At 38.8% G+C, this 18,980-nt stretch overlaps 1 protein-coding gene across 2 annotated transcripts in view; it reads left to right on the top strand.

Annotated features, from left to right (window-relative positions):
* ZCCHC10 (zinc finger CCHC-type containing 10) overlaps positions 1 to 18,980 on the top strand; it is a 39,843-nt gene that overhangs the window by 12,932 nt on the left and 7,931 nt on the right. The window contains exons 2-3 of one of the 2 annotated variants that reach the window (XM_037003557.2): positions 9,166 to 9,330; positions 10,779 to 10,820. In XM_037003557.2, coding sequence (XP_036859452.1) covers positions 9,166 to 9,330; positions 10,779 to 10,820 — 207 coding nt within the window. Of the gene's footprint in view, positions 1 to 9,109; positions 9,331 to 10,778; positions 10,821 to 18,980 lie in introns of both variants that reach the window. The other variant, XM_037003558.2, reaches the window with a different exon arrangement.

The following is an 18,980-nucleotide window of genomic DNA, read 5'->3' on the forward strand; positions in this document are numbered from 1 at the left end:
AAAGCTCTTTCCTTCTATTTGAAGAGTTAATTTTGGTTTGTCTGCTAAATCTAATACTATGAAGGCTGAATCCCAGTCAGAGGAGCTGAAGCCCCTTTCTCCCCTCTCCGTGTTGGTAGCAGGATAATTGGCGTGGAGACTAGGTAAAACTAAGAGCTGGGCTATGCGGTCTCCCAGAGATATAGGGTAGATTCCTCTAGGGGCCGAACACATGATTTTTACCTGTCTTTCATAATCTTGATCTATGACTCCGGGATGAACTACCAGGCCTTTCAATGCAGCAGAAGAGCGCCCTAGGAGTAACCCAATGGTATTTGGTGGTAGGGGACCTTTAAAGTCTGAAGGGATAGGCTGAACTCCCATCTGTGGAGTCAACACTATTCTGGTGGTGGCACGGATGTCCAATCCCGCGGAACCTGAAGTGGCTCTCCTTGGGGGGCCTGGTTGTTCTCGAATGACACTTGCGTGCTGGTTGCCCCATATATTTGCGGGCCCTGGTGACAGGGGCCCCTCTGGGCGTTTTTTGGCAGTTCTAAGGGTTTCCCTTCTATATCTTTAATAGACCGGCACTCATTGGCCCAATGCCTGCCTTTCTTACACTTAGGGCACAACCCAGGGGTCTTTTGGGTTGTTTGTTCTGAAGCTGGGCTCCTACACTCTCTCTTTATATGTCCTAATTTCCCGCATTGAAAGCATTTGATACTTCTGTTAGTGATCCTGGCTTGTTTGTGGCTCTGTAATATGGCCGCGGCTAGGCCCGCATTGGTGAGTGGCCCTCCTATTTCTCTACAGGCTTTCAACCAAGCGTGTATCCCTTTCTGTTTCCAGGGTGTTATCGCCTGTCTGCATTCCTTGGTACATTGTTCAAATACTAATTGCTCCACTAGGGGCATTGCTTGTTCCTGATCTCCAAATATTCTGCCTGCAGCCTCCATCATACGAGCGACAAAGTCAGAAAATGGCTCGCTCAACCCCTGAATAATTTTTGTCAAATTGCCTGATACTTCTCCTTTGTTGGTGAGGGCTTTCCATGCCTTGGCGGCGCACGTGTTTATTTGTGCGTATACCTGTAAGGGGAAGGCGGTCTGGTTGGCTACCCACTGTCCTTGGCCCGTCAGCATATCATATGACCACGCAGGCTGTCCTTCGGCCGCGTTTGCGCGTGCCTGGGTCATGCTGATATCATGCCACAATGCCTTCCATTCTATGTATTGCCCCATACTAGAAAGGCATGCCTTAGTTACATATTGCCAGTCTGCGGGTGTCATGGCTGTCTCTGTTAATCTCTGAACTTGTGCTATGGTATAGTTGGCACTGACTCCATAAGCTCGAACGGATTCTGCTAACTCCTTAACTTGTTTATGGCTCAGGGGCTGGTGAGAGCGTACGCCATTATCCTCAAATACAGGAAACATTTGTCTAATTGCCTGAAGAGTATCTGGGTGGCAAAAGGAGAGTGCGCCACTCACGTAAGGTGGCGGGGCAACGGGCGTCGGGGGACACCCTGCTTTCATTTTTTCCTTGGTCCGCTTTTCAACTTTGCTGGTTCCCTTACTTCTACACTCTGCGGTTTTATTTTCTTCCCCTTCCTCTGCGGACGTTAATTCCTCCTCAGATTCCCTATTGGAGAGTTGGAGGTCCCTCAACTCTTTCCAGGGGTATTTACTATTTTCTCCGAGGCGATCGTCACTCGCTTCTCGGGGCTCTTTCGCTTTTGCCCTAGGCGGGCTTTCTCCCTCACTCTGAGATTTCTTTACCTTTGTTTTTGTGGCCTTTTTTCGGCCGCGCGCGCTCTCTGTTTCCCGTTCCGTTTCTGACATGCTCTCTTGGATATCTGTCAATGCTCTCTGACCTTCTTTTATTACCTTTTCACATCTCTCATCTTGCAGACAAGCTCTAATCAGTTTCCAGAGGGGCCTGGTGCCTCCCCTCAGGCTACCCTCCTCCTCCTCTCTATCAAGATCTTTCCCCAGTTTGTCCCAGCTCGGGATTGAGAGGGACCCTGAACAAATGAACCAGGGGGCCACACGGTCTATCTCCTTCACAAAAGATCCTAAGACTTTGCTGGAGACCTTCAAGTTTCGCTCTTTGAGAGCTGTCTGCAGCGCCGTGACTAATGACGGTGCATTCCCCATGGTGCCTCCTTATTTACAGAGAACCATCAACCATCATCCTAAAAAGCAGGGGCCTCTCGGAACTTACCCCTCCGGGCTTTCTTCTGACCTGCAGTTCTGAATCCTCTCCAGATGTCTGAAGGGTCCTCCCTGTGCCGGTGATGTTCTGGTTCCCGGGTTTCGGCACCACTTGTCGCGTGCCCTGTCCTCGCCAGCAAGAACAGCATGCAACAACAGCAGGATTCTTCTGCAGAAAGCTTTATTCTTCAGCTCTTTGTGAAACAAATGAGTTGGGCAGGACCCAGAGGGGAAGGAGAGGCTTGCTTATATAGTTCTCATGCTCTGACCTGGTTGGTGCGGCTCCATATGCCTTATTAGCATAACCATTTGGTGGGTCTCATTGGTCCTTATGCCAAGGCGCAATTAGCATGTAGTTTAGTGGTGTGGGATGATTTGTCATTAGGAAGTTCGGGGCCTTCCGGCTGCCCTGCATTGGGCGCTATTTTCTGAGCGCGGCTGCCAACAATGGATATACAATGGGGGAAATGACAGCCAACAGCTGGTGTTGGCAAAACTGGACAGCTACATGTAAGAGAATGAAACTGGATCATTGTCTAACCCCACACACAAAAGTAGACTCAAAATGGATCCAAAACCTGAATGTAAGTCATGAAACCATAAACCTCTTAGAAAAAAAATAGGCAAAAATCTCTTGGACATAAACATGAGCAACTTCTTCATGAACATATCTCCCTGGGCAAGGGAAACAAAAGCAAAAATGAACACGTGGGACTATATCAAACTAAAAAGCTTCTGTACAGCCAAGGACACCATCAGTAGAACAAAAAGATCCTACAGTATGAGAGAATATATTCATAAATGACAGATCTGATAAGGGGTTGACATCCAAAATATATAAAGAGCTCACACACCTCAACAAACGGAAAATCATCCAATTAAAAAATGGGCAGAGGAGCTGAAGACACAATCTCCAAAGAGAAATTCAGATGGCCAGCAGGCACATGAAAAAATGCTCCACATTGCTAATCATCAGAGAAATGCAAATTAAAACCACAGTGAGATATCACCTTGCACCATTTAGAATAGCCACCATCCAAAAGACAAGAAACAACAAATGCTGGCGAGAATGTGGAGAAAGGGGAACCCACCTACACTGTTGGTGGGAATGTAAATTAGTTCAATCATTGTGGAAAGCAATCTGGAAGTTCCTCAAAAAACCACAAATAGAAATACCATTTGACCCAGGAATTCTACTCTTAGGAATTTACCCTAAGAATGCAAGATCCCAGTTTCAAAAAGACATATGCATCCCTATGTTTATCACAGCACTATTTACAATAGCCAAGATATGGAAGCAACCTAAGTGCCCATTAGTAGATGAATGAATAAAGAAGATGTGGTACATATACACAATGGAATATTATTCAGCCATAAGAAGAAAGCAAATCCTACCATTTGCAACAACGTGGTTGGAGCTAGAGGGTATTATGCTCAGTGAAATAAGCCAGGCAGAGAAAGACAGGTACCAAATGATTTCACTTGATACCAAATGATTTCACTCATCTGTAGATATAAGAACAAAGAAAAAGCTGGAGGAACAAAACAGCAGCAGAGTCACAGAACCCAAGAATGGACTAACAGTTACCAAAGGGAAAGGGACTGGGGAGGATGGGTGGGAAGGGAGGGATAAGGGGGGGAAAAGGGCATTATGATTAGCATGTATAATGTAGGTGGCGGGGGGTGGGCATGGGGAAGGCAGTATAACACAGAAGACAAGTAGTGATTCTATAGCATTTTACTGCGCTGATGGACAGTGACTGTAATGGGATATGTGGTGGGAACTTGATAATGGGGGGAGGCTAGTAACCATAATGTTCCTCGTGTAATTGTACATTAATGATACCAAAAAAAAAACCCGCACACACTAAGTCAGTCCCTCACATCTGCCTCCGTAGAGGCTGCTTGAGTGTTTTCAGGACATAACCCAATCTTCAAAGTAACACTCCATCCCTCGCTTTACTCTGCTGGAAAACAGGTCATGGAGTCGGCTAATATATTACCACGTGAGTGAGCTTGGAAGCAAATCCTGCAACTCAGATTGAAGCACATTCTACAAAATAACTGGCCTGTAATCTTCAAAAACAGTTAAGGTCATGAAAACCAAGACATAACTTGAGGAACTCTTTCAGACTGGAGACTAAAGAGACATGACAACAAATGCATTAATGCCAAGTTGTATTTTGCTCAAAAGACCATTATTAGGACATTTTATGAAACTTAAATGGGATCTGAAGATGAAATAGTAGGAGTGTATCAACACTAACTTCTTTAAATTGTTATATGGGAGAATGTTCTAGTTTATAGAAAGTATGCAGTAAAGTATTCTGGGTTGATGAGTTATCAGGTTGGCAACTTATAAATGGTTCTAGAAGAATAGCTTTTTGAATTGTACTTACAACTTTTCTATATGATTGTGATTGTTTCAAAAATTTTAAAGCTATATAAAAGAAAGCAATATTCTTAAACATTTTACCTGATACAGTTGTACATGGATTTCTATTGTGTAAATACCTACAAGTGAAATTGTTGAACAATAGATTATGCATCTCTTCAACTATAATAATTTTTGTTTAATGGTTGTATCAGTTTGCATTCGCATCAACAATGGATGAGTGTGCCTCGTGCTATGCATTCTTGCTAACATTAGCTATTGCCAGTTTCTTAGTTTAGTCTTTCTGGTGGGTATCTAGTGGTATCTTATTGGGGTTTTATTTTGCTTTTCTTTGATTAGTAATGAGCACCTTTTCATACATTTACTGTCAATTTCTGTTTCCCAGTCACATTTTTGTATGGTCTGTCCATTTTCTACATTTTTTTAAATTGAAGTATCCTTATATATAATCTTATGTTGGTTTCAAATGTACAATACAGTGGTTCAACAGTTACCCATGTTATTAAATCCTCACCCTCTCTAGTGCGGTTACTGTCTCTCAATGTAGAAAGATGTTACAGAACATTGACTATATTCTCCATGCTGTACTACCTCCTATGACAAATTTATATTGTGATTGCAAATTATTGTGCTCCTTTATCCCCCTCCCCTCCCCCTACCTGAACCCCTCCCCCTTGGGAACCACTAGTCCCTTCTCAGTGTCTATGAGTCTACTGCTGTTTTGTCCCTTCAGTTTTACTTTGTTTTTATACTCCACAAATAAGTGAAATCATATGGTATTTGTTTTTCTCTGCCTTGCTTATTTCACAGAACATAATAAATACCCTCCAGATCCATCCAGGTTCTTGCAAATGGCAGAATTTCTTTTTATGGCTATTATTCCATTTTGTACATGTACATCTTCTTTATCCATTCATCTATTGATGGACACTTAGATTGTTTCTGTAGCTTGGCTATTGCAAATAGTGAGGCAAATACACATACGGGTGCATATGTCTTTTTGAATCAGGGATTTTGTTTGGTCAGGTAAATTCCTAAAGTGGGATTACTGGATCAAATGGTATTTCTATTTTCAGTTTTTTGAGGAACCTCCATACTGCTTTCCACAGCGATTGTACCAATTTACATTCCCACCAACAGTGTAGGAGGGTTTGCATTTCTCTGTATCCTCGCTAACATTTGTTACTTCTTGTCTTTTGGATAGTGGACATTCTAAATGGTGTGAGGTGATATCTCATTGTGGTTTTGATTTGCATTTTGCTGGTAATTAGCTATGTGAAGCATCTTTTTATGTGCCTGTTGGCCATTTGTATTTCTTCTTTGGAGAAATGCCCTTCAGGTCCTCCACCCATTTTTTAATTGGATTATTTATTTTTGGGGTATTGAGCAGTATGAATTCTTTATGTATTTTGGATGTTAACCAAAATATATAAAGAATTTTCTTGATTTATGACAATTAAGATGAGTCATTCACAAATATATTCTCCCATACTGTTGGGTGCCTTTTTGTTCTGCTGATGGTGTCCTTTGCTGTACAGAAGCTTTTTAGTTTCATGTAATCCCACATGTTCATGTTTGATTTTGTTTCCCTTACTCAGGGAGATGTGTCCAGAAAAAAGTTACTCATACTTATGTTCAAGAGATTTTTACCTATGTCTTCTTCTAAGAGTTTTATGGTTTCATAACTTACATTTAGGTCTTTGATCCATTTTAAGTTTACTTTTGTGTATGGAGTTAGACAATAATCCAGTTTCATTCTCTTACATGTAGCTGTTCAGTTTCCCAACACTGGTTGTTAAAGAGTCTGTCTTTTACCCATTGTAAATTCATGGCTCCTTTATCTTGTATTAATTGACCAACTGTGCATGGGTTTATTTCTGGGCTCTCTATTCTGTTCCATTGATCTAGGGGCCTGTTCTTGTGCCAGTACTGTTTTGATACTGTGGCATTGTGGTAGAGATTGAAGTCAGGGAGCATAAACCCCCCTGCTTTGTTCTTCCTTTGCAGGATTTCTTTGGCTATTGGGGTCTTTTGTGGTTCCATCTGAATTTTAGAACTATTTGTTGAACAACTAGTTCATTGAAGAATTCTGTTGGTATTTTGATAGTATTTGCAAATTTGATAGGAATTGCATTGACTCTGTGAATTGCTTTGGGCAGGATGGCCATTTTGACAATATTAATTCTTCCTGTCCATGAGCATAGGATAGATTTTCATTTATTGGTGTCTCCTTTAATTTCTCTCATGAGTATCTTGTAGTTTTCAGGGTGTAGGTCTTTCACCTCCTTGGTTAGGTTTATTCCTAGGTATTTTATTCTTTTTGTTGCAATTGTAAATGGCATTGTTTTCCTGATTCTGCTTGCTAGTTTGTTGTCAGTATATAGGAAGGCAACAGATTTCTGTGTATTAATTTTGAATCCTACAGCTTTGCACAGTTCAGTTATTAATTCTAATTCCACTTCATCTTATTTTTGTTTACCCATTTTCTTATTGATTTGTAAAAGTTCTTTGTATATTCTGGAGATGAGACTGTTGGTTATATATATTGCAAATATCTTTCACTCTTTGGCTTCCCTTTTACTCTTTTCATAGTACATTTTGACAAACAGAAATTCTTAATTTGAGTATAATCTATCAATCTTTTCCTTTATGTTAGTGTTTTTCTTTCTCTCTCTCTCTTTTTTTTAATGAATTCCTAACTCAAATATGTCATTTTTTTAATACTATCTTCTAAGACCTTTTTTGTTTGTCCAGGTCTGTAATCAGGTTTGCATATAATGGAGAGTAGAGGTTATATATATTTTTTATATATGCATAGCCAGTTTTCCTACACCATTTATAATTTCTTTCTTCCCCCATTGCTCTCTAGTGCCATGAATATCATAAATTAAGTGTTCAGTTATACATATAGTCTATTTCTATACATTGTATTCTGTTCTTTTGGCTTATTTGTATATCTTTGCTCCAGTCTCACATTCTTGATTACTATAGTTTTATCATAAGTCAGTGTGTTTCAATCTAAGTCTTCTCTTGTTCCTTTGCAAGGATGTTTTGGCTATTCTTGGCCTTTTTGAATTTCCATATACATGTTAGAATAAGTTTGTTAAGTTCTACACCAAACAAACAAACAAACAGAAACCTGTTGGGATTTTGATTGGCATTGCCTTGAATCTATAGATCATTTTGGGGAGAATGGGCATTTTTACCATATTGAGTCTTCCTATCTATGGACATGGTATATTTTTATATTTAGCTATTTATTTAGATGTTTAATTTCTCTCAGTAATATTTGTTCTCTGCATAGAAGTGTTGCTCATATTTTCTTCAATTTGTTTCTAGGTATTTGGTATTTTTCAGGCTGTTATAAATATTACTTTTAAATTTTTCATTTTTAACTGTTTTTATTATATAAAAAAATCAACTGACTTTTATATGTTGACCTTATATCTAATACAGAATTCAGCAATCCATAGTCCACTGAATTCTACCTGCTGACTGTTCTCATAGGCTTGCAAGCTAAGAATGTTATTTACATCTGTATAACACGATGGGTTTGATGATACAGAACACTAACTTTGAACCTCAGTTGAGTGAAATGTTATCCTCCAGAAAAAAATTCCTTTCTTTTCATTAGTAAACCTCTTTTATATAAAATACTTTAATTAATAAAATATTTGTGGAAATTTATTGCCTCTCATATAGGTACTACATAGTATCATTAATTTTGCCTCTGAGTCTGAAAAATCTAAAATATTTACTGTCTGACTCTTTATAGGCAAAGTTTGCTGGCGCAAGTCAAAAGCCTTGCTAAACTTGATTATGAATTCTAATTACATCAAAATACTTCCTCTGTAGATGCTTTGGGATTTGCCATGTACATCATCTTTCAATGAGGAGTGGCTATTTTATTTCTTGCTTTCCAACTCTGTCATCTATTTTTCTTTGCTTGCTGCGTCCTAATCCAATTTCAGGGATTGAGATTTTTCTTAGTCTTCTGATGACTAGAAGCTGAGCTGCACTGCATATATAGTTGGTTTATTCTTAGGGTGTATGTAGCTCATCGAGTCCTAACTCTGGAAAAACAATCTGTCTCCCTGGCTTGTTGTAAGCGAGGCTTATCCTGTTGAGTTGGCCGGACACCCCAGCACAAGAGTCGGCCTAAACGCGGGGATGACCGCTCTGGATTCCCACCTTTTTCCATATCTTAGCTTGGTCATTGTTTACCCCCTTGTATGTTCTTTGATGCCTCAAGCAGATTGTTAAAATTTTTTGGCCACCTTTTCTAGTTCTGAGCTGAAGAGTTGGTCTGAGTTAGTTAGGTTGCCATTACTGGAAGAGAATTGAGGGATGAAGATTGGAATTCACTTTTATCTAACTCCAAATCCATGTTCTTAACCACTTACTATACTGCCTGGTGATGAAATCTCACATAAACAATTTTAAGTGTAAAATGGTGTTTATTTTTGAGATGGACCTTAAAAATTAACATCATTTTATGTTTCATATTGTTTATGTTTTTCAGGGCAGAAAATGTCAAGTCAAAATTTTAAGGCCCATGTTCTATTTTTTGCTCTGCAGTGAAGCAAATAAGCAACATGTAAGATGTCAGAAATGCTTGGAATTCGGACATTGGACTTATGAATGCACAGGAAAAAGAAAATACCTACATAGGCCTTCAAGAACAGCAGAACTAAAGAAAGCTTTAAAAGAAAAAGAAAACAGGTTGTTATTATTACAACAAAGGTAAGTTTACATGTGGTAGCCAAAGGAATATTTTTAATTTATATTTATGGAATTTATTAAGAGACTTAATGTCTCGTGGTTATCTAGATTTAGATCATAATACTAGCCAGTGTTTAATGAGTGCTTACTATTTGCCAGACATTTTACTAAGCTCTTTGTAAGTATTAGCTTATTTAATTGTTATATCTATACCATTAAGGTAAGTACCATTATCCCCATTTTACATAGGAAGACACTGAGGTAAGTACCATTATTATCCCCATTTTACATAGGAAGACACTGAGGCATAGAGAGGTTCAGTAACTGGCTCATTGTCACACAGCTAGCAAGTGGAAAAAAAGTGTTAAACCATCCAGCCTGTCTCCAGAATCCATGCTGTTAACCATTTTGCTTTATTGCCTTAGCTGCCAATGAAATACAATAGAATACTGTGAGGTAGGTTATATGAGCTGTCAACCTTAAAAACAAAATGGCCAGTTATTTTACCAGCAAAATGAGTTTATTCAGGAATAGCAGAAGAATTGCAGTTTAGGACAAGCTGCAGTGGCAAACCATGGGCAAGTCCAAAGAATGAAGCAGAGGGCTTGCTTTTATAGAGAACGGGAGAAAACTGGGAGGGGCTGTTTAAGATGAAAATCCACTGCAGGAGAGTAAAACTTCAGATTTCTCTTTGGCTGCGTGTGGCAGTTTCTCACTGGCTGTTGCTGGTGAAAAATTTCCTTCCTCCTGCCTGGGGGGGTTGTGGGGGTTAGTAAAGTAGGCTTCTTCCTGATGAGGAGTGTTGGGTCTGTGATTGATGAAGCGTCGTAGTACATGGGAGCTCCCCCTTCAAGGGGAGCTTGTTGTTTGGCAGAAATAGAGTAGCAAACTATTTGTGTATTTCATTCAAAAATTGCCAGACTTCCTTCTTTATAAATAATGTGAGGGAGCACAGTCTTGAAGTGTTAAGGGCCTAGTTTCTAAACAGTAAATGACTGAACATGTAGGGGACATGCAGAAAAAGAAATGGTTATTTTAAATTAAAGGCTGCTTTTATTTAATATGAAATGGACATTCATAATATGACTCTGAAATGTTACAGGTGTTGTCATAATATTTTCTTTATTCTGTTGTTCAGTAAGTGGTTCATTTAGGCATATCAACCTAAGTTAAAAACTAAAAAAGAATCAAATTGGTGCATTCAGTTATCTTAACTACTAACTTACTTACCTGGCTTTAAAGATACAGTTGATAGTATCTGGCTTAACTGTCAGTTACGTTGACTGCATGTACCACAACCTACAGGAAACATTGCATGTGGTTATAACATACACTGGACTCTGAGTACATGTTATGAAAGACAAAGTGTTTCGTTGATGTAGAAGTTTTGGGGATAGTAGAAGGGTTTGTCTGAGCTGTGTATAATCACTCCATTAACAGGCGCCTTTTTCTTCCCTCATGTTTATCAGCGTTGGAGAAACTAAAGTAGAAAGAAAGTCCAAGAAAAAAAGGTATGTGTGGCTTTAGGAGTATATCATGTACGTAATCTGTAATACTAGTTGGAGGGGTGGGGAGAGGGATTTTAAAATAATAGTTCTAAGATTGGAATCCAAAGTCTCCTGTTTGCAGTTCATGATTAAATATCATCCTGTTTTCTGATGTTTGTCTCTTTACCGGTCTGTAATTTATGCCTTTATTTCTTCTTTTATATATATATATATATATATATATATATATATATATATATATGTTATTAAAGTATTGTTAATATACAATCTTACATTGCTTTCCAACGTACATCACAGTGGTTCAATGGTCCCTGTGATCAGCTTATATTGTGATTGCAAATAACTGTGCTCTTTATCCCCCTCCCCTTTGGTAACCACTAGTCCCTTCTCGTGTCTATGAGTCTACTGCTGTTTTGGCCCCTCTGTTTTGCTTTTTTTCTATTTTATTTTATTTCATTTTTAGAAATTACCAAGTGTTTATTAAAGATAATATGTAAATTGTTATATTCATACAATACTGAACTTCTACCATAGATTAGTGGAAAAAAGGATATGGAAGAAAATACATACAATATCATGCATTGTTTTTTTTAATTGAGGTATAATTGATATATAATCACATGAGCAGCATTGCGGTTACTAGATTCCCCCCATTATCAAGTCCCCACCACATACCCCATTACAGTCACTGTCATCAGCATAGTAAGATGCTATAGAGTCACTACTTGTCTTCTCTGTGCTATACTTCCTTCCCAGTGCCCCAACTATATTATATGTGCTAATCATAATGCCCTTAATCACTTTATCCCTCCCTTCCCACCCACCCTGCCTTTCCCTTTGGTAACTGTTAGTCCATTCTTGGCTTCTGTGAGTCTGCTGCTGTTTTGTTCCTTCAGATTTTGCTTTGTTGTTATACTCTACAGATGAATGAAATCATTTGGTATTTGTCTTTCTCTGCCTGGCTTATTTCACTGAGCATAATACCCTCTAGCTCCATCCATGTTGTTGCAAATGATAGGATTTGTTTCTTCAAATGATAGGATTCCATTGTATATATGTGCCACATCTTCTTTATTCATTCATCTACTGATGGGCACTTAGGTTGCTTCCATATCTTGGCTATTGTAAATAGTGCTGTGATAAACATAGGAATGCATATGTCTTTTTGAATCTGGGATCCTGTTTTCTTTGCGTAAATTCCTAGGAGTGGAATTCCCAGGTCAAATGGTATTTCTGTTTTTAGATTTTTGAGGAACCTTCATACTGCTTTCCACAGTGGTTGAACTAATTTACATTCCCAACAGCAGTGTAGGAGGGTTCCCCTTTCTCCACATCCTCACCAGCACTTGTTGTTTGTCTTTTGGATGTTGGCCATCCTAAGTGGTGTGAGGTGATATCTCACTGCAGTTTTAATTTGCATTTCTCTGATGGTTAGCAATGTGGAGCATCTTTTCATGTGCCTGCTGGCCATCTGAATTTCTTCATTGAAGGAGTGTCTCTTCAGATCCCCTGCCCATTTTTTTATCAAGTTATTTGTTTTTTGGGTGTCGAGGCATGTGAGCTATTTATATAATTTGGATGTCAACCCCCTTTCAGATATGTCATTTATGAATATATTCTCCCATACTGTAGGATGCCTTTTTGTTCTATTGATGGTGTTCTTTGCTGTACAGAAGCATTTTAGTTTGATATAGTCCCACTTGTTCATTTTTGCTTTTCTTTTCCTTGCCCAAGGAGATATGTTCAGGAAAAACTTGCTCATGTTTATATTCAAAAGAGTTTTGCCTATGTTTTCTTCTAAAAGTTCTATGGTTTCATGATTTACATTCAGGTCTTTTGATCCATTTCGAGTTTACTTTTGTGTATGGAGTTAAGACAGTAATCCAGTTTCATTCTCTTATATGTAGCTGTCCAGTTTTGCCAACACCAGCTGTTGAAGAGGCTCTCATTTCCCCACTGTATGTCCATGGCTCCTTTATCATATATTAATTGGCCATATATGTGTGGGTTTATATCTGGGCTCTCTATTCTGTTCCATTGATCTGTGGGTCTGTTCTAGTTCCAGTACCAAATTTTCTTGATTACTGTGGCTTTATAGTAGAGCTTGAAGTTGGAGAACGTAATCCCCCCTGCTTTTTCTTTCTCAGGATTGCTTTGGCTATTCAGCATCTTTTGTGGTTCCATATGAATTTTAGAACTTTTTGTTCCAATTTGTTGAAGAATGCTGTTAGTATTATGGTAGGGATTACATTGAATCTATAGATTGCTCTAGGCAGCATGGCCATTTTGACAATATTAATTCTTCCTAGCCAAGAGCATGTGATGAATTTCCATTTATTAGTGTCCTATTTAATTTCTCTCAAGTGTCTTGTAATTTTCAGGGCATAGGTCTTTCACTTCCTTGGTTAGGTTTATTCATAGGTATTTTATTCTGTTTGATGCAGTTGTGAATGGAATTGTTTTCCTGATTTCGCTTTATGCTAGTTCATCGTCAATGTATAGGAATGCAATGGATTTCTGTGTATTAATTTTGTATCCTGAAACTTTGATGAATTCAGATATTAGTTCTAGGATTTTTTTGTTTTGCTTTGTTATCATTAATCTACAATTACATGAAGAACTTTATGTTTTACTAGGCTCTCCCCTACACCAAGTCCCCCCACAAACCCCATTACAGTCACTGTCCATCAGCGTAGTAAGATGTTATAGACTCACTACTTGTCTTCTCTGTGTTGCACATCCCTCCCTATGCCCCCCCCCACATTATACATGCTAATTGTAAGGCCCCCTTTCTTCTTCCCCACTCTTATCCCTTCCTACCGTCCCGTTCTCCCCAGTCCCTTTCCCTTTAGTAACTGTTAGTCCCTTCTTGGGTTCTATGATTCTGCTGCTGTTTTGTTCCTTCAGTTTTTCCTTTGTTCTTATACTCCACAGATGAGTGAAATCATTTGGTATTTGTCTTTCTCTGCTTGGCTTATTTCACTGAGCATAATACCCTCTAGCTCCATCCATGTTGTTGCAAATTGTAGGATTTGTTTTCTTCTTATGGCTGAGTAATATTCCATTGTGTATATGTACCACATCTTCTTTATCCATTCATTTACTGATGGACACTTAGGTTGCTTCCATTTCTTGGCTATTGTAAATAGTGCAGTGGTAAACATAGGGGTGCATCTGTCTTTATCGAACTGGAGTGCTGCATTCTTAGGGTAAATTCCTAGAAGTAGAATGCCTGGGTCAAATGGTAAGTCTATTTTGAACATTTTGAGGAACCTCCATTCTGCTTTCCACAATGGTTGAGCTAATTTACATTCCCACCAGCAGTGTAGGAGGGTTCCCCTTTCTCCACAACCTCACCAACATTTGTTGTTCTTTGTCTTTTGGATGGTAGACATCCTTACTGGTGTGAGGTGATATCTCATTGTGGTTTTAATTTGCATTTCTCTGATAATTAGCGATGTGGAGCATCTTTTCATGTGTCTCTTGGCCATCTGTATTTCTTTTTTGGAGAACTGTCTGTTCAGTTCCTCTGCCCATTTTTTAATTGGGTTATTTGTTTTTTGTTTGTTGAGGCGTGTGAGCTCTTTATATATTCTGGACGTCAAGCCTTTATTGGATCTGTCATTTTCAAATATATTCTCCCATACTGTAGGGTACCTTTTTGTTCTATTGATGGTGTTCTTTGCTGTACAGAAGCTTTTCAGTTTGATATAGTTCCACTTGTTCATTTTTGCTTTTGTTTCCCTTGCCCAGGGAGATATGTTCATGAAGAAGTTGCTCATGTTTATGTCGAAGAGATTTTTGCCTATGTTTTTTTCTAAAAGTTTTATGGTTTCATGACTTACATTCAGGTCTTTGATCCATTTCGAATTTACTTTTGTGTATGGGGTTAGATAGTGATCCAGTTTCATTCTCCTACGTGTAGCTGTCCAGTTTTGCCAGCACCATCTGTTGAAGAGACTTTCATTTCACCATTGTATGTCCATGGTCTTTATCGAATATTAATTGACCATATATGTTTGGGTTAATGTCTGAAGTCTCTAATCTGTTCCACTGGTTTGTGGCTCTGCTCTTGTGCCAGTACCAAACTGTCTTGATTACTATGGCTTTGTAGTAGAGCCAGAAGTTGGGGAGTGAGATCCCCGCCACTTTTTTCTTCTTTCTCAGGATTGCTTTGGCTATTTGGGGTCTTTGGTGTTTCCATATGAATTTTTGAACTATTTGTTCCAGTAAGTTGAAGAATGTTGTTGGTAATTTGATGGGGATTGCATCAAATCTGTATATTGCTTTGGGCAGGATGGCCATGTTGACGATATTAACTCTTCCTAGCCAAGAGCATGGGATGAGTTTCCATTTGTTAGTATCCTCTTTAATTTATCTTAAGAGTGTCTTATAGTTTTCAGGGTATAGGTCTTTCATTTCTTTGGTTAGGTTTATTCCTAGGTATTTTATTCTTTTTGATACAATTGTGAATGGAATTGTTTTCCTGATTTGTCTTTCTATTGGTTCATTGTTAGTGTATAGGAAAGCCAGATTTCTGTGTGCTAATTTTGTATGCTGCAACTTTGCTGTATTCTGATATCAGTTCTAGTAGTTTTGCAGTGGAGTCTTTAGGGTTTTTTATGTACACTATCATGTCATCTGCAAATAGTGACAGTTTGACTTCTTTACCAATCTGGATTCCTTGTATTTCTTTGTTTTGTCTGATTGCCATGGCTAGGACCTCCAGTACCACGTTGAATAACAGTGGGGAGAGTGGGCATCCCTGTCTTGTTTCCGATCTCAGAGGAAAAGCTTTCAGCTTCTCACTGTTCAGTATGATGTTAGCTGTGGATTTATTGTATATGGCCTTTATTATGTTGAGGTACTTGCCCTCTATACCCATTTTGTTGAGAGTTTTTATCATGAATGGATGTTGAATTTTGTCTAATGCCTTTTCAGCATCTTTGGAGTTGGTCATGTGGTTTTTGTCCTTCTTTTTGTTGATGTGGTGGATAATGTTAATGGATTTTCAAATGTTGTACCATCCTTGCATCCCTGGGATGAATCCCACTTGGTCATGGTGTATGATCCTCTTGATGTATTTTTGAATTGGTTTTCTAATATTTTGTTGAGTATTTTTGCATCTATGTTCATCAAGAATATTGGTCTGTAATCTTTTTTGTGGGGTCTTTGCCTGGTTTTGGTATTAGAGTGATGCTAGCTTCATAGAATGAGTTTGGGAGTATTCCCTCCTCTTCTATTTTTTGGAAAATGTTAAGGAGAATGGGTATTATGTCTTCTCTGTATGTCTGATAAAATTCCGAGGTAAATCCATCTGGTCCGGGGGTTTTGTTCTTGGGTAGTTTTTGATTACCGCTTCAATTTCTTTGCTCGTAATTGGTTTGTTTAACTTTTGTGTTTCTTCCTTGGTCAGTCTTGGAAGGTTGTATTTTTCTAGGAAGTTGTCCATTTCTTCTAGGTTTTCCAGCTTGTTAGCATATAGGTTTTCATAGTAGTCTTTAATAATTCTTTGTATTTCTGTGTAGTCTCTCGTAATTTTTCCATTCTCATTTCTGATTCTGTTGATGTGTGTTGATTCTCTTTTTCTCTTAATAAGTTTGGCTAGAGGCTTATCTATTTTGTTTATTTTCCCAAAGAACCAGCTCTTGGTTTTATTGATTTTTTCTAGTGTTTTATTCTCCTCAATTTTGTTTATTTCTTCTCTGATCTTTATTATGTCCCTCCTTCTGGTGACTTTGGGCCTCATTTGTTCTTCTTTTTCCAGTTTCGATAATTGCAATGTTAGAGTATTCATTCGGGATTGTTCTTCCTTCTTTAAGTATGCCTTGATTGCTATATACTTTCCTCTTAAGACTGCTTTCGCTGCATCCCACAGAAGTTGGGGCTTTGTGTTGGTGTTGTCATTTGTCTCCATATATTCCTTGATCTCTATTTTAATTTGTTTATTGATCCATTGATTATTTAGTAGCATGTTGTTAAGCCTCCTGTTTGTGAGCCTTTTTGTTTTCTTTGTACAATTTATTTCTAGTTTCATACCTTTGTGGTCTGAAAAGTTGGTTGGTAGAATTTCAATCTTTTGGAATTTACTGAGGCTCTTTTTGTGGCCTCGTATGTGGTCGTTTCTAGAGAATGTTCCATGTGCACTTGAGAAGAATGTGTATCCTGTTGCTTTTGGGTGTAGAGTTCTATAGATGTCTATTAGGTCCATCTGTTCTAGTGTGTTGTTCAGTGCCTCTGTGTCCTTACTTATTTTCTGTCTGGTGGATCTATCCTTTGGGGTGAGTGGCGTGTTGAACTCTCCTAAAATGAATGCATTGCATTCTATTTCTTCCTTCAGTTCTGTTAGTATTTGTTTCACATATGCTGGTGCTCCTGTGTTGGGTTCATATATATTTATAATGGTTATATCCTCCTGTTGGACTGAGCCCTTTATCGTTATGTAATGTCCTTTATCTCTTGTTAGTTTCTTTGTTTTGAAGTCTATTTTGTCTAATACTAGTACTGCAATACCTGCCTTATTCTTCCTGTTGTTTGCATGAAATATCTTTTTCCATCCCTTGACTTTTAATCTGTGCATGTCTTTGGGTTTGAGGTGAGTCTCTTGTAAGCAGTATATAGATGGGTCTTGCTTTTTTATCCATTCTATTACTCTGTGTCTTTTGATTCATTCAGTCCATTTACATTTAAGATGATTATTGAAAGATATGTACTTATTGCCATTGCAGGCTTTAGATTCATGGTTACGAGAGGTTCAAGGTTAGCTTCTTTAGTATCTTACTGTCTAACTTAACTCGCTTATTGAGCTGTTATAAACACTGTCTGGTGATTATTTCTCTCCCTTTTTATTCCTGCTCCTCCATTCTTTATATGTTGGTTGTTTTATTCTCTGCTCTTTTGTGTTTCCTTTAACTGCTTTTGTGGGTAGTTGATTTTATTTTTTGCCTTTTTTTAGTATTTGGTTGGTCTGCTTTCTTTGCTGTGATTTTATTTTCTCTGGTGACATCTGTTTGGTCTTAAGAGTGCTCCCGTCTAGAACAGTCCCTCTAAAATACCCTGTAGAGGTGGTTTGTGGGAGGCAAATTCCCTCAACTGTTGCTTTTCTGGGAATTGTTTAATCCCTCCTTCATATTTAAATGATAATCTTGCTGGATACAGTATTCTTGGTTCAAGCCCCTTGTGTTTCATTGCATTAAATATATCATGCCATTCTCTTCTCGCCTGTAAGGTTTCTGTTGAGAAGTCTGATGATAGATAGCCTGATGGGTTTTCATTTGAAGGTGACCTTTTTCCTCTCTATAGCTGCCTTTAAAACTCTGTCCCTGTCTTTGATCTTTGCCATTTTAATAATTATGTGTCTTGGTGTTGTCCTCCTTGGGTCCCTTCTCTTGGGAGTTCTGTGTATTTCTGTGGTCTGATTGATTACTTCCTCCCCCAGTTTGGGGAAGTTTTCAGCAATTATTTCTTCCAAGATACTTTCTATCCCTTTTGCTCTCTCTTCTTCTTCTGGTACCCCTATAATGCGGATATTGTTCCTTTTGGATTGGTCACACAATTCTCTTAATATTGTTTCATTCCTGGAGATCCTTTTATCTCTGTCTGCATCAGCTTCTATGCGTGCCTGTTCTCTGGTTTCTATTCCATCAATGGCCTCTTGCATCTTCTGCTTATAAATCCCTCCAGAGATTGTTTCATTTCTGTAATCTCCCTTCCTACGTCATCCCTTAGCTCTTGTAAATTTCTCGGCAGTTCCGTCAGCATGGTTATGACCTTTATTTTGAATTCTTTTTCAGGAAGACTGGTTAGGTCTATCTCCTTCTCAAGGGTTGACTCTGTGATTTTGGTCTGTCTCCAATTCTGCCTTTTCATGGTGATAGAGATAGTTTGCGGAGCTGTTGCGAGTGCCGGCTGGGTGAATGTCCCTTCTTGTTGGTTTATGGCCTTCCTCTCCTGGGAGAACAATGACCTCTAGCAGCGTGTGCGGGCAGCTGCGCGCAGACGGGGCTTCTGATTCTTGCTTGGCTGCTGTGGAGTTTAGCTCTGCGGTTTCTGTGTGCGTAGCCTTCCTCAGGCTGCTGCTCCGATACGGCAGAGCCGCGTTGGAGGGGAAACGGCCAGGAGGCTGTTTATCTCCATGAGGGGCCTCCGAGGTGCGCTGCTGCC

Source organism: Manis javanica, chromosome 14 (assembly GCF_040802235.1).
Source record: "Manis javanica isolate MJ-LG chromosome 14, MJ_LKY, whole genome shotgun sequence".
NCBI classification, from domain to species: domain Eukaryota; kingdom Metazoa; phylum Chordata; class Mammalia; order Pholidota; family Manidae; genus Manis; species Manis javanica.